Source organism: Poecilia latipinna, unplaced genomic scaffold (genome assembly GCF_001443285.1).
Source record: "Poecilia latipinna isolate Pla-1442-1.1 unplaced genomic scaffold, P_latipinna-1.0 Scaffold362, whole genome shotgun sequence".
Taxonomy (NCBI): Eukaryota; Metazoa; Chordata; class Actinopteri; order Cyprinodontiformes; family Poeciliidae; genus Poecilia; species Poecilia latipinna.
This window is the reverse complement of record NW_015112978.1, coordinates 85,525-99,765: the sequence shown is the minus strand read 5'-3', so window position 1 is coordinate 99,765 and position 14,241 is coordinate 85,525. Positions and strand designations below refer to the sequence as shown.

The window sequence follows — 14,241 nt, the reverse complement described above, 5'->3', positions numbered from 1 at the left end:
ACTTCCTGGCAACAATTAGAGTCAATCTGATTAATCTGAAATAAGGCTGTAGCACTGTTACTTCGCAGAGGATCTGCAGGCTTCAGCAAGATGTCTTCCATGCTGAGGAATCAGAAGATGCTTAAACAACCTGTCAGTTTAAGGCTGTTGCAGATTTGTTGATTTAGCTAATCTGTTGGAGATTATTTATCGGACTCCTGTTTTATCGCATCTCAAAAACAGGAATGTGTACACTTTCTAGACCCACTGCAGCTGTCAATTTAAAGCCCGCTACCGCTCAGGGAGTACATTCTGCTATCTGATGACTCACAACGGCGAAGCTTCTCCGACTGACTGATTGCAGCCGTAATTTTAGCACAAAGACGTTTTGAGGCGACGGCACGCTTTCATTTCAGGTTGCTGATTTCCTCCGAGGGCTCAGGCAATTTGGAGACAGAGAATCGAGTCATTAGCACTTGGCATACCATTTATAGAACTGAAGCAACTTGGAAGGCACGTTCCTGTAGGTGTCCACCACGTCTACGAACACCACATCGCCATGCCTGAGGCTCTCCTCCTGCAGAGTGGCGTCCTCCCGCCTCAAACCGGAGGTGTGCTTCTCCATCCTGGCAGCGCGGCCTCGCAGGAGCCCGGACAATCCGTCTTCATCTGACACCCAGGTACCCGCATGGAGGTAATCGGTAGCAAAACGATAGAAGAAGACAAGAGTTTTTAGAAGCAGCAAGGATTTATTCTGCTAGATTTTCAACAAAAGTGCATTCTTGAGAGATAATAGCTAATTACTGGCTGTCAAAACAATGATAAAGCTGCAGCATGTTTCAAAATGGATCATTAGGTCTGTTTTCAGAGATGCTGAAAGACTAATTTAACTTTTTTCCACACAAAATGGCTACGAATTCATTCTCAGACAGAAACAGATGTAAGCACATACGAGTAACAATCAATAATCCAACAACAACAGGTGTCCATTTGGCATAAGCGCAGGAGCTTTCAGGTATCTCTTAACCTGCCAGAATGAGCGATGTCTTTTGGAGCTTTTAGATTGGGATTATCTTTTTCATAACAGATGGCTCTGGGAGGGATACTGATTGAACACTTTTCATGAAAGCTGCGGCTGAATCAATGCTGTCGCAGGACTAACCGTAGATGGTAAACGTGAATCCTCCAGCCAAACCGGGAAATCCAAGAGCACTTCTGTGAGGCAAGACGCCTTCTGCAATCTGCATTTCCAAAGAGCAAAACAACAGTTTTATTCTCTGAAATATGTAAATATCTCTCCCGGTGCGGCTTTCTTTGAGACGTAAATACTTACAGAGGATATCTTGAGGACGCCGCCGCCATCATTGAGCTCCACGGATGAGGAGTTGACGGTGGTGAGCAGAGCAGAGTCCTGACTCTCCCAAACCAGCGTCCCCTCAAAACCCTAAACAAAATCAAATTAACTCAGGTGCATCATGATGTTCAGGTTTTACAATGATTTAAATAAAACAAATGATTTAACTTTTACACATTTTGTCATATGGTTGCATGTATCTGCTCTGCATCCCCAGAACCAGAACCAAACATGCAGAAGCAGCATTCAGCTTCTTTGCACCACAAATCTAGAACAAACTTCCAGAAAACTGCAAAACAGCCGAAACACTGAGTTACTTTAAATCAAGACTAAAATCCACCTGTTTTTAGTTGCCTTTGAACTGCTACGCTGGGTTACAATCTTGTCTGTTGTTTATTTTTTCAACTGAATTATGACTATTTTAAACCACTAAATCCAAAAATGACACCCATTTTTCTCAATCAGGTCAGGTTTTTATTCAATTTTTTATTCAGTTACTTGAATAACTCTTAAGTTCAAGAAAAAAACAGGTAAAAGAAATTCATCAACATGCAGACATGGGCTCGACCAGAACAGGAAATCTGTCTGTTTAGACAGACATTAAAAAATATATACATTTATTTATAACTCTTAGTTTGTTCATTTTTATTTACTATTTACTTTTTTTTCCCTTTTCTCTTACATTATCCTATTTTGAACTTTGAATGTTGTAGTCTTTCTCTGGAAACAGATTTATAACAGCTGCATTATTTATCAGGATGCACAAGTCTACTTTTCTTTTCTTCTTAAGTACTGAAATTGGCATTATGTTAATGTGGATATATGTCCTGTAAAATTTGCTTCCTTGTGAATCAATAAAAATAAAAGACTTGGGTTTGGTTTGTCTGCTGTGTTTCCATCATCTCTGGAAATGCAAAGCTGGTGGAGAAATACCCCAAAATGACATGCAGCTGTAACTCTGAAATATAACTGCAGCAAGACATAGTCCTGCAAAGTATTTATTCAACGGAATGAAGAACCTTTCATATTTTTATTTGCACGACTTTGTGTTGGTCTAGTAGTGCATAAAATATCACAAATTTGCGTTTTTTTTAAAGGTCAAAACCTTTGTTATCTAGTATGATTCAGATTTTTCCAAACAAAACTACATTAAAGGTTAATGTAAAACCTAGATACTCTATTCTTAAGGTTTCACCGCCATGTGAAAAAAACGTGACATTCTCAATGAGGAATGAGTAAAATAAAATGTTTAAAATGTTACAGCATGCAGAGCAGCACTGCTTCAGACCTGAATTAAAAATAGGAGCGGACTTAAAGTTTTATCACAATATTTAGTGGTCATATTGTGATAATGAAAAGTGACAGTAAGAACTATTTATTACTGTTTTAGATAACTATATGGCTGCTCTTGAAATACACAAAAAGCATGATTTCAATCACTAAAATGCTCACAGTAACTGCATTAAACATTTTTTTATTTATTGGTATTTATTAATACACATATATTGATGGCATCTAATCCTGACAACACGCAAGATCATTTTTGTTCACATTAAATATACAGATATTAGGATTAAAAGTAAAATTTCAAAAAAAAAAAAAGGAATGAGCTATCTGTAAAAAAAAACAAAACAAAAAAAAAAAAACTCCATGTTTTTGACTCAAGCCTGAGGGTTTTCTTCTGCGGTTTGGTTGAAGTGCGGCACCCTGAGTGGAGAAACTGACCTTGGGCAAGATGAACTGCTCCACTGGTTTGTACCACACCCAGTTCACCACGGTCCCCATGCTGATGGAGCTGAACCGGGCTGTAACCACAGCCTCCTGCAGAGAGAAAAGAAAAACTGGAGTTATTAAAGAATCAAGAGCGATCCACAACAAAACACCAAAGCATCAGTTTTTTAAAAGCGAGGTCAGCCGAGTCCTCCAGCTGCCCCCAAGCTCAGTTTCTACCGAGCTTCACAGATAAAAGCGCTCCATCACCTCCTGGTCCAGCTGCAGAAGCTTCACCGTCACGTTGCCGTGCAGCTCAGGCCGCGTCCCGCTGGAAAACACCCCGAGCCGGGTGATCACCACCGGGTGCAGGACTTTAAAGTCCAGAGCGATGGCCGACACGTCGGCGGCGACGAGCAGCGAGGGGTCGGCCACCGTCACGATCTCCATCTCCGCATCCTGACCCGACACTGCATCACAGGTGGTCGGGAAAACACACTTAATATTTATTACTAACATGCACACAGTGTTTTTTCCTGTGATAAACACTCAGCGCCTTTAAAGGAAAAGAAAAAAAAGAACTCTTTAAAGCAACACTAGCAGCTCTCTGAGGAGCTGGTTTTCTGGATTGCTCGCTTCAAAGTGAGCTCCTGCTCACCAGCGTGGCTTCTTAATTACAAAAAGAGAAGTTTATTATTCGGGAGATCAATGGAAAGATCAAGGCTGTTAAAGAGAAGCAGGGTTTTCACTTTAGATGCAATCTGCACCAGTTTCACTGCTCCATCCAAAATAAAGGCAATTAGAGGTGAGGAATCACAGGGAGCGAGCAGCGGTTTATCAAACCAAATGTTTTTCTCCCTGACAGAGTGGAATTGAACTGCAGCATCTGAAGATGTAGGTGATGTTTCTGTGCTGATTAAATACAAAAGCTTGGCCTGTGCAAGCTTTTCAAAACAAATGGTGCTCCTGCTTGCAAAGCCCCGTTTGTGATTTGTAGATTCGCTGTAACATTAGTAGTAAAGCTTAATTATCATTTGCAGTAATATTATTTAAATTAGATTTGGAAACTAGATACTTCTGGATCTGTTTTTGTTTCGAAGCAATTCAGCTGGAGCATTATTTGTCTCCTGTAGTGTTATTAGCATTAGCCCACTGCGTATTTAGTAACATTAGCTTTGATGGTTTGTTTAGAAAAATGAGCGCACGTCAGTTTGTTCAGATATTTGAAGGCTTTCCAAACTATTACTGTAGTTTGAAAGAAGCAAAAGTGTAGAACCACAGAGATCTGCTTTTTCTTCCCACTACTCTACGATGATAATTAACTATACAGACTTCAATTCTGTATTATAAATTAATTTGAGGGAGCATGTTGGGATGGTGTTTGTTGAGAATTTGTGCAGTAAAAATCAGCAAAAGTCAATGTTTTTTAAGTGACACGCTGGTTCATGTCATCTGAGCCAACAGAGCTGCAGCAGCAAAAGCAACAAACGCTAAGTTCGCTCAACATCCACCTGGTGTGAGAGGAGAGAGCGTCTGCACAGTCATCCTGAATTAAACGGTGGTGACAGAGGGGAAATGCATGAAGTGTGTGTTACACAATAGGCAGACTTTCACATAGTAATCCTGCTTGTCTATCTCACAGAACTTCAAAGACCAAACCTGCTTTATTTATAGCACACTTTGAATTAAAATGTGATTTGCAAACTTATGTACATCTGTGTAATATGAACAGCATATGTACTTGTATAAACCATAAAAAATGGATTATGAAGTATCTATAAATAAATAAAAAAAATGTTAATCCTGAATTTCCCCCTTTGCACAGCAATAAATGCCATTTCTATTCTATTCTTTTTCCAATCTTTTCCAAACCTGGAAAAAATCCTAAACGTCATGTCTTTCCAAACTGCAGAGAATAGCATTTGTTCTGAAAATAATTAGCATTATTAAGCATTTCTCATTGATAAACTGAGGTATGAATGAGACATGCTATACTTTTTTCTGAAATGAATAGCATTTCTCCATGAAATGCTACTATTTGGTTTTCATGGTTTCAAAGAAACCATGAAAACTGCTTTACCTCACTATAAAAAAGTTTTCTAAAATTAAGCATTTGAAATACAGCATTTTGTTCTTTTGCTATATAACTTGAAAGCCTGGTAGGTCAGAGTAATTATTTACCCGAGCTAAATATCAGGAGGAGCTACGTGCAAAGTACAAGCTCATTTCAAAAAAACTAGAGCAAAGTTTTAAGGGGCTAATTAACATTCACCTCATTGTAGTCCCTGAGACAAATGCACCACAAACAAACACGTTTCAGCAACAAATTAACTTGTGCTTTGACCTGAATCCAGAGTCCAGCGGCTAACTGTCTTTAAAAGCAGCCGCTGTCTCTCTTTTCTCTTCCAATTACACTGAGCACCTCACACTGAAGCAGCCTGCAATTCGGAGGCAAATCACGTCAATGCGTGTGGCCATTAACACGGCGGCGGTGAGCGAGGGAAAATAAAACGCTGCTCTGACCTTAAAGGCTGTCGTCTGAAAAAAAAAAAGTCCATTCTGATGAGCAGTAATTATGTTTTCGTGCCGAGCAGAAAACATGGAGCTGGACCGACTCTGTGAAGGTGAGAGACGGTAACTATCACTGCAGACGTCCAATCTGACAATTGATTCTGTCCAATTACAGCATAGATGGTGCATCTGAGCACGGCTGGAGGGATAACCTTGATAAAAAAAAAATAAAATAAATAAAACACCACTGATTTACTGTGGTAACATTTTTAAGCATATTTATTTTTAGTGCATCTGATATTTCACATAAATTAACTGCTTTTTATCCAGGTTTATTAAAAATGTCCTTGCAGATAACCTCTAATTTGATGCAGGTGGCATTCAAATCCCAAAAATGTGACAAATATATCCATTTGGTATGCATTAGTTGTTAAGTTAAAAAAGTTTCTAATATGTGAATTTACTAATTTAGAGGCTTTGAAATGATCCAGAAATAGTAGAAAAAGTACTTTACATAGTGTTTGTTAATATGGTAAACCTTGAGCGTGGACTTGTGTTTTTATTCAGTTAATGAGAGAATATCTGGATCTTTGAATGTGTAAAAAGTCAGCGCTATGAGATGGTATTATGTCCAAAATCATACCTTGTTGACGTTTTTGAGTCTAAAGAATGTAATTCCAACAATTTGAACTCACTCTCCCTTCAATTAATCACATGATAAATTTAAATTATTCTCATAATCTGTATGTTTGATCATTTTTCTCTTTTCTGTCTTTCTACCAAAAAGTAACTAACTGATAATGTTTGTTTTGCACATCAACATACGTGACTTTGTGGGAGGTGGTGTGTGGATAAAATCTAAAACTTTGCTTTAATTTGTGGCAGCGGAGTTTAATATAGTATCTTTGTTTGTTTCTTTTGCTTAATTAAATCAGTAGAGATTAGATATTAGTAATCAAAGTTTAGTGTGATTAATAATAAATGCTGCTGGTGTCAGAAGTCAGTTCTCGTTGATTCTTTTTAATCTTTAGTTAAAGTGTTTATTTCAGATTTACTTCTGAATAAAAGCAACAAAAATATTAAGAAATGCTCTTATTTACTTTTATGTGATACATTGAGCTCAATAAAAGCTAGAGTTCACTGTTCAGAGAAACTTTGAGGTGATAAATTGTGAGATTATTCAGTTTATGAACCTTGAAGTAATTTATTGTAGCTAAATAGCAAAACGTCAAGCAGAAAATTTAAATTACTCTCATAATCTACGGTATTGATTATAGTAACTAAAATGCTTTTATCTATAATATTTATTGACTGTTCTAGGTTTTAGAAGGTAATTTATCTATTTTGTAAGTGAGGTGCAGTAGCCTTTTGTGGGCCAGCTGAGCAGCAGTGCACAGCAGTAGGTGGAGGAGGAGCGCTGTTTTATTCATCAGCGCCTTGGTTCATTTTATAAGCTCCACTTTTCATATTAGTGAGCCGTTTCTTGTTTCATCTGCAGCAGACTTAGTCAGTCAGTCATTTCTGCAAAAGCCTTGGATGGAGAAAAGAAAGTTGTCCTTGAGCTGTGGGTGAGCATGAATAACGCTTTTTCACCTCTTTTTTTTCCTGAATACTCATTCTTTTCATTCTCCCAACTCCTCTGCTGTTGTTTTGCCTCCGCTGCTTCTGACAGCGCGATGCAGGCAGAGGGGCGTACCCCGGCATTGCAGTCCGCAGATCTCGACCTTTTACTCTCACCTGGCTCGCTGACGTTCAGGAGGGAGCAAGAGTACGGATCCTCCCTGTCCTCGTCCGGGATGGGACAGCCATGTCGACCCACGATGAACTTCACCGCCACTCTGGAAGAACGAGCAGAAACACAGCAGCACGGTTCATTTAAAAATAATAATAATAATTTAGATTTTTTTTTGTTGTTTCATGCAACATCATCCAGCTACAAACATCTCAAAAGCCTGTCCATCTCTCTCCCTCCACCCTCCGTTACTATGGTTACCGGGGGGTTGCTTAAAGGCCATCCACACCTTATCGGTGCCCAGATCGCCGAATGAGAAGAATGAAAAGAGAGAACAACATTGGCCACTGGTCAGGCGGAGATAAAAGGATGGATTCCACAGTCAGGCATCTGTTGCCGGCTGGAGGCTTTATTTCCACTATACGAGTTCAGAGTGAAAGTATTAACAAAAAAACAGAGAGAGAGAGGGAGAGAGAGAGAGAGGGCGATGAAGTTGGAGCGTCGGCTCACAAACCTGTGCTGGAAGTGCGGGTGATCTGTAATGTAGCCCAGCCACGTGTCTCTTATTGCTTGCCGGAGGTCATGATGGTGCCTTGCGGACAGAACTCCCACCAAAACGTCAAAGAAAGGCAAGCGCTCATCTGCATTGAAAATGTACAGATATTTACAGGTTCGGTTTGAAGTTTAAGGATTAATACCATTTGTTCATTCATTTCTATTGATCACAATGCATCATCCATAGCCCAAACAGCAACTAAATAAATGCATCAGCCTGAGGATATACTGGGAATTCCTTCATTTTCTGTCAGAGTGAAAGCGACTGCCTCTATCAAAGACCCTGCAGAACGTATTCACTCTTTTGTAAGCTATACTCCTTAGAAAATAAATGAATAACAGAACATATCAGAATTCTCAGCTCAGATCTCAAAAAACGCTATGAAATCTGTATTTTTGAGTTTACATTTTTCACAAAATTCAGCTGAACAGTCACTTCTTTTTTGTTACAAGCTGATCTGGCTACTGAGCATGGTAGAAAAATGTAATAACATTAAATACAAATGACATGACGGCTAACTAAATACAAATAATAATAAAAAAAATAAATAAATAAAGTGATCTGGCAACCTAGTTTTATTAAAACAAATATAACAGGAACTGGATTGTAAAAATGACCAAGAAAGATGCATAGAAATAAATAAATGAATTAATTAAAAAAAAAAAAGTATCAAGCAGGGTAATAAATGACAGTAACTTCATATCCAAGCTTAGTTTTATCATTGCTAATTTCTAATTTAATCTTTTTTGCAAAATACAGGTACATATTTAAGACATGCTTTTCTAAAATAATTTAAATTTGTTACATTTTTAATGTGTCATATCCTCAAACTTAAACTTAGCATCCTTTAATAACCTAGGTTTTCATATATGACAGTCATCAAATTTACTAATGCATATCAAGGCACATTTTCATGTCTAAATTCTTTGGAAAAACAATATAAATAAATAAATAAATAAATAAATAAATAAAAATTAATTACCTTTCTTACAATAGTAAAAGCAAATGTATAAGCAAATAGCCAAAACAAAGCAAAAAGTATTAAAGAGACAAATTATAAATATTTATATAAGCAGGCAGAGATAACAGAGATTTATGTTTTTGTTCATCATCCGTCCATCCAGCAAGAGCAGTTTCATGTATACTCAAGTGTCGAAGAAGGTTCCTCGTGATTCTATAAGTGGTAATCCGTGTAAAGACAGCATAAAGAACCAGATTACACACAATCCAGGGTCTAAAGTGGGTCTTTATCTACAGTCTGGGGATAAAAGGCTGAGATGCTGTACTCCCTGACTATCCCAGCAACGCCCAGCACTACTGAACTGGAATATTCACATTATTTATCCACAAAACGCACAGAATAACACACATTATTATGCAGCTAAGCCAATAACTACCTGTTCACACACAAACTGAATAACACACCGGGCGGTAAGAGGCAAAGTTAGCCAGCTGCTATCACGTAAAAAAGTTCCGAGGCTTCGCAGAGGTAAAGCCCGGATAGGGAGGCTAAAAATTAAAAGTACCCGAGCGTGTGCTGTTCTCCAGCGGGGTGAAGAAGAAGGAGAAGGAGGGTCGTTGTGCCAACCACAAGTGCACCAGGACGGCGACAGCACAGGGCAGCAGGAAGAGCGCTAGCCTCCGCATGGACGGAGCCCTTCATTCAGCCGCAGCAGGCTTGAGCTGGAGCGGAGTGGAGCCTCTTCCTGAGCCGCACGGCGCTGCGTGGTGTGAGCCGCTCCGTGTGTGCGCTTCATTTCAGCTCCGCAGATCTCCGCCGGGCTCCTAGCACTACCTCTAGTCCTGCCTCCGCTGCTCAGGGAGCCGGACCAATGGGAGGCGGCGAATTCTGCCGTGGTGCATTCTGGGAAGTGAAGTTGGAGCGTATAGCTAGGAAGCTAGTCAAAGAAATAAAATAAAATAAAATAAAATAAAATTAAATTAAATTAAATTAAATTAAATTAAATTAAATTAAATTAAATTAAATTAAATTAAATTAAAGTAATAAATCTCCAATTTACGTCAGAATACTAAGGACATTGTAGAAAAAAAGCACGTTTCCGCCAAAATTCTTAGATTAATCTCAGAAACTTTCCCCAAAAAACTTGGACATTTCTCCATTAGAAAAGTCAAAACTTGGCTAGAATTTTTTTTAGATTAATCTCAGATATTTTCTAGAAAAAAATAGTTTTTTGAAATTAATCTTCTCTATTTAGTAATTTCAGAGATTAATCTTAAAATCTGGAAGGCTAGCCATCTAAAATAAAATAAAATTTTAGAATTGTACCATATAAAAGGTGAACATAATAGACAACCTTGAGCATCTTCTTCATGAAATAATGACACAATCTCATTAAGAAGAGTGTCTTCAGTCAGAGGCTTCTTCAGGATAATATGACTTACCCCAGCATTAAGTTTCCCTCTGGGATTAATCAGAATTTAATAATTCAGTTAAAAAATTGTTATTATAATTGTTGTTGTTACTATCACATCTTTTTCTGATAAACAACAGTAAATAGGTAGTTTGATATCTCATAAAATAAAGCACTATAGTCAGCCTTCTTGTGCTTATAGCATAAAAAACACTTTAATTTCTTTCAGTTTCCTTAATTCAGCTTCCCTTCTTTCCCCTTCAGTTTGCTCTGCAAGTATCTAATGAAAACAGAAAGACACTGTGAACAGAATACAAAATTAGAATATGAATCATTTTAATCTTGGAAAAAAACCCACAGTGACATGTTTTAGATTTAGGTTTGCTTAGAGGAGAACTTTATCAAACCCTTTTGTTCGTGCAAGCCATAAATCATTTAAGCAGAATCCTCTGTGCATGGAGATGGATGCATGAAGATGATTTCCTCTGACTCTGAAAGCATTAGTGTTTTTCATACAAAGGACAGGAGGCTGCAGCCTTAAGAAAAGCTTTGCTGCTGCAGATTTTATTTCTATTGATTGGTATAAAATTTGGTGTTGCATAAATGGCAGATTAAAAAGAAATTTAACACATTTTCTATTGATAAATAACAATGTAACAGGGTAAAATCAATGAGAAACTGCTTCAAAATAATATATGGTGGTTGTTAGTAAAATAAAATGAATTTAAGTTTATTCTATATACGCCCTTATTTTACAAACACAATTATTTTTCCAGAAAAGTTTTTCTCAGAATAACTCTTTGGTTTCTTAGCAATTTAAACAACATTTATTGACATCCCTGGTAAATACGTATTATTATTTTCTCCCCTGTTATTGGTAAATTGAGGACATAGAAAAGAGTTTGAGCTTAATATTGCGTCAGGAATAAAGTCAATCTGACTCTTACTCGTCTCTCAAAAAGCACTTGAAGTTCCTCCACTTTCAAAAGTGAGGTGGTGCCACCAAATTTTATGCAATCCCTCTACGTCACCTGTACATCAGAGAAAATGTAATAATTATTTTTTTCTTAGTTAATCTTTGAGCGTATGATGCATAACATTTTGGTAGTTTAGAAAGCTTTATTAAAGCTTGATGTTTGTATTGGGTTTGTGTGTCTCAGCATGCAATGCTAGATTTTTGTTTGTTTTTTCCACTATGTTTCCAAGGTGCAAGAGGTGAAAACATATATATATGTTATTTAATTCTCTTTTAGTGCATACATCCAGCAGCAGGCAGCAGCACAGAGCAAATCAATAAGGGTGTCCTCTGTGTACCTACTGTGTATCTGCTGCAGCACCTGAAACTGCTGGAGGCTTTTAGTGATGACCTACTAGGTGACCAACATGGGCAGTTGCCCAGGGCAGCATTAACCAGTGGGATGAAGGTTGCATGAATAACAGAAAACAAAACAAAACAAAACAAAACAGAAAATATTGCAAATATGTGTTAGGATATATGCTATAGATATACTTCATCCTCAAAATTTTTGTAATTTCATGTTTTACTTAAACCCTTTAAGACCTAATTTTCAAATCCCCGCTTGAATATTTTTGTTTATTTTAATTGTACAAAGTTCTTTAAAAGTCTTGTGAGTAGAGATATTTGCCCATTTATCCATAACAACTGGAACTTTCAATATCTAGCAAGTTATTTTCGTAATCTGAGTGCCCCTCATATTGATTTCACTCCTGCTACAGTGGGGGTGAAATGACCATAATAACCCAATATTGGCTGGAAAGAGCAATGTCTCCTCTTTCAGAAACCATTGGAATTTTTCAGATAGCTCAAAGTGTGGCAGAATGACGGTACTGCGAATTTGCCTGTGTCATCACCAATCCTTTTAGTGAAGAGGAGTTAAATGGGAAGTATCATATATTTTCTAGGGACATAATGTCATAATATAATACAATCAAGTAACTAGGTTACCATCAGTTGTAAAAATTCTATATATTTCAATATGACATAAAATTGATGTTCACTTTGAAATTTAGCACTTTGAAATTGGGCCTCTGTCTCTTTAAAACTGTCCCTCTTTCTGGAACACCTGCAGGAAGTCGTCACAATCTTACTCCACTATTAACTCTTTAACAAGGTTTTTCCCTGCTTTGCACAGAGATGTGGCTCGAATAATGAGCTCAGCAGATGTTCAGTTCCACCAAGTGTTTGCTAATTGCTACTGGCTAGAATGAAAGGTCCTGATTTACAACATTTATCCCTGTGGTAACTTTTCACAGAGAATTCTGCTCTGTGAAGTGGAAGATTGGAAACTGCAGCTCTGAAGAGGAGCTGGACCTAGAAGGCGGGGCTAGGTCCACCCAGGCGTTTTGCACAGCTGAATGGTTGCCATGGACATTAAAGGATTTCTAAAACATGCTTAAAACAATCAAAGCAGCAGTACAGGTATGTTTTTGATGAGCCAATGACATTATTAGATGATGCAAAGCTCAAAAGAGTCAATTTTACATAATACTGCCCCTTTAATCCCACAATCAATGCATCTTATAAATTATCTTGCAGTTTTAAAATATCGTACTTGCATAGCATGTTCTCCTGTTTTTCCCATTTTGAAAAGTGGTTGTAAGAAAAATGTGCCTGTCATGTTCAGTTTAAACAGATGCGACTCTGATCAGATTAAAAAATATTCATTCAAAAATATTTATGAATGTCTTGTTGCATATTTATAGCAATTGTTAATGATGCCATTTAGATTGGAAACAGTGATTTAATTTAAAATAAAAGAAAAAGAAAGAAGAGAAGAGAATCAAAAACCATTACTTGCTAAAAGTTGATTTGAATATGCAAATTAATAATGGAAGCTTTCTAAATTTTCAGTTAGGGATTATTTTACTTCAATAGCAAAGGATTTTTAGTTAGTTTTAGTCCTTGCAGCTTCAGTCCAGTGATTTATTTCCTTTTCTTGCAGCTGAAGATAAAGGCTTGTTGTATCGCTGTCAGGATTTCACCCCACTTTACTGTGGCATCCAACTTTTGTCCCCTATGTCTTTTACTTTCACTTCACATTTTATTCATAAACCGCACCATATGCATGCACTAAGGTTTCATCACTGTTTCAGCTTGTGTGAGTGTCTGTGTGTGTGTGTTTTCTCCCTTTTCCCCTCGACTCTGCAGCGCTCCAAGCATCTAGGATTCGCTGTTTTCTCTATAAATTTCTCTTTATTCATTCCAGTCCCAGCTGAGACTCATGTTCCCCATAATACCAAGTCTATTTCTTGAATTTCACATTTATTTTTGGCACACAGGATATGTATTTCTCCCTGTTTCAGAAAACCAACAGTCTGGGGACACAGTCGACTGCAAGGAAAAACTCAGACAACATTGCACTTTGAGGTAAATTAGTCATCTGAATTTAATATTTATGAGTATTTTTTACTTTGGTTTGGATTATCCTTCAACAAACATTACTATTGGCTTGGAGAAACGGCACCCAAATTCCCTTTCATCACTACTGTGTGGGTGTGAATTGATCAGATATTACTAACGGTGAGCAGCTGCACACAGAACACAGTGTATTCATTCAGGACCTCATCATTCATTGTCAGGAGCTGACAGAGAAAATGTATTTCTGCTGCCTTTGATTTAAAAGAAATATATGGATGACACTCTGCAGCACAGCCAGTCCCAAGGCTTCACAATCCTCCTTCATAGCTGCTCATGTTTTTATCCACAGCTTGATCCGTTCAGATTAGAGGAGAGAAATCGATGAGAGATGCCAGGATTTGCATCATCATGCAAAAACCCTCACATGCAATTATCTGTTTTCATCAAACGTAATCTGCTGCAGCATCCAGGTTCTTTTTTTCCCCATGTTTTTCTGTGATGCACAGGTGCATCTCAGTGAGAGAGAGAGAGTACAGTGGAGGTTTATTTACTTGAGCAATTCAGTTTAACAGCATAAAACTGATGTTTTATAGACAACAATGTAGTAGAGCCACTGTAAGAATATAGACAAAATAAAAAGAGGAGTAA

At 37.6% G+C, this 14,241-nt stretch overlaps 1 protein-coding gene across 1 annotated transcript in view; it reads right to left on the bottom strand.

Moving 5' to 3' along the window:
• b3galnt2 (beta-1,3-N-acetylgalactosaminyltransferase 2) overlaps positions 1 to 9,641 on the bottom strand; it is a 19,149-nt gene extending 9,508 nt beyond the window's left edge. The window contains exons 1-8 of the mRNA XM_015036243.1: positions 9,369 to 9,641; positions 7,801 to 7,927; positions 7,292 to 7,392; positions 3,314 to 3,513; positions 3,059 to 3,154; positions 1,313 to 1,423; positions 1,142 to 1,220; positions 465 to 648 (exon numbers count right to left, since the gene is read on the bottom strand). Coding sequence (XP_014891729.1) covers positions 465 to 648; positions 1,142 to 1,220; positions 1,313 to 1,423; positions 3,059 to 3,154; positions 3,314 to 3,513; positions 7,292 to 7,392; positions 7,801 to 7,927; positions 9,369 to 9,489 — 1,019 coding nt within the window. The 5' untranslated portion in view covers positions 9,490 to 9,641. The remainder of the gene's footprint in view (positions 1 to 464; positions 649 to 1,141; positions 1,221 to 1,312; positions 1,424 to 3,058; positions 3,155 to 3,313; positions 3,514 to 7,291; positions 7,393 to 7,800; positions 7,928 to 9,368) is intronic.
• Positions 9,642 to 14,241: the final 4,600 nt, after the last annotated feature.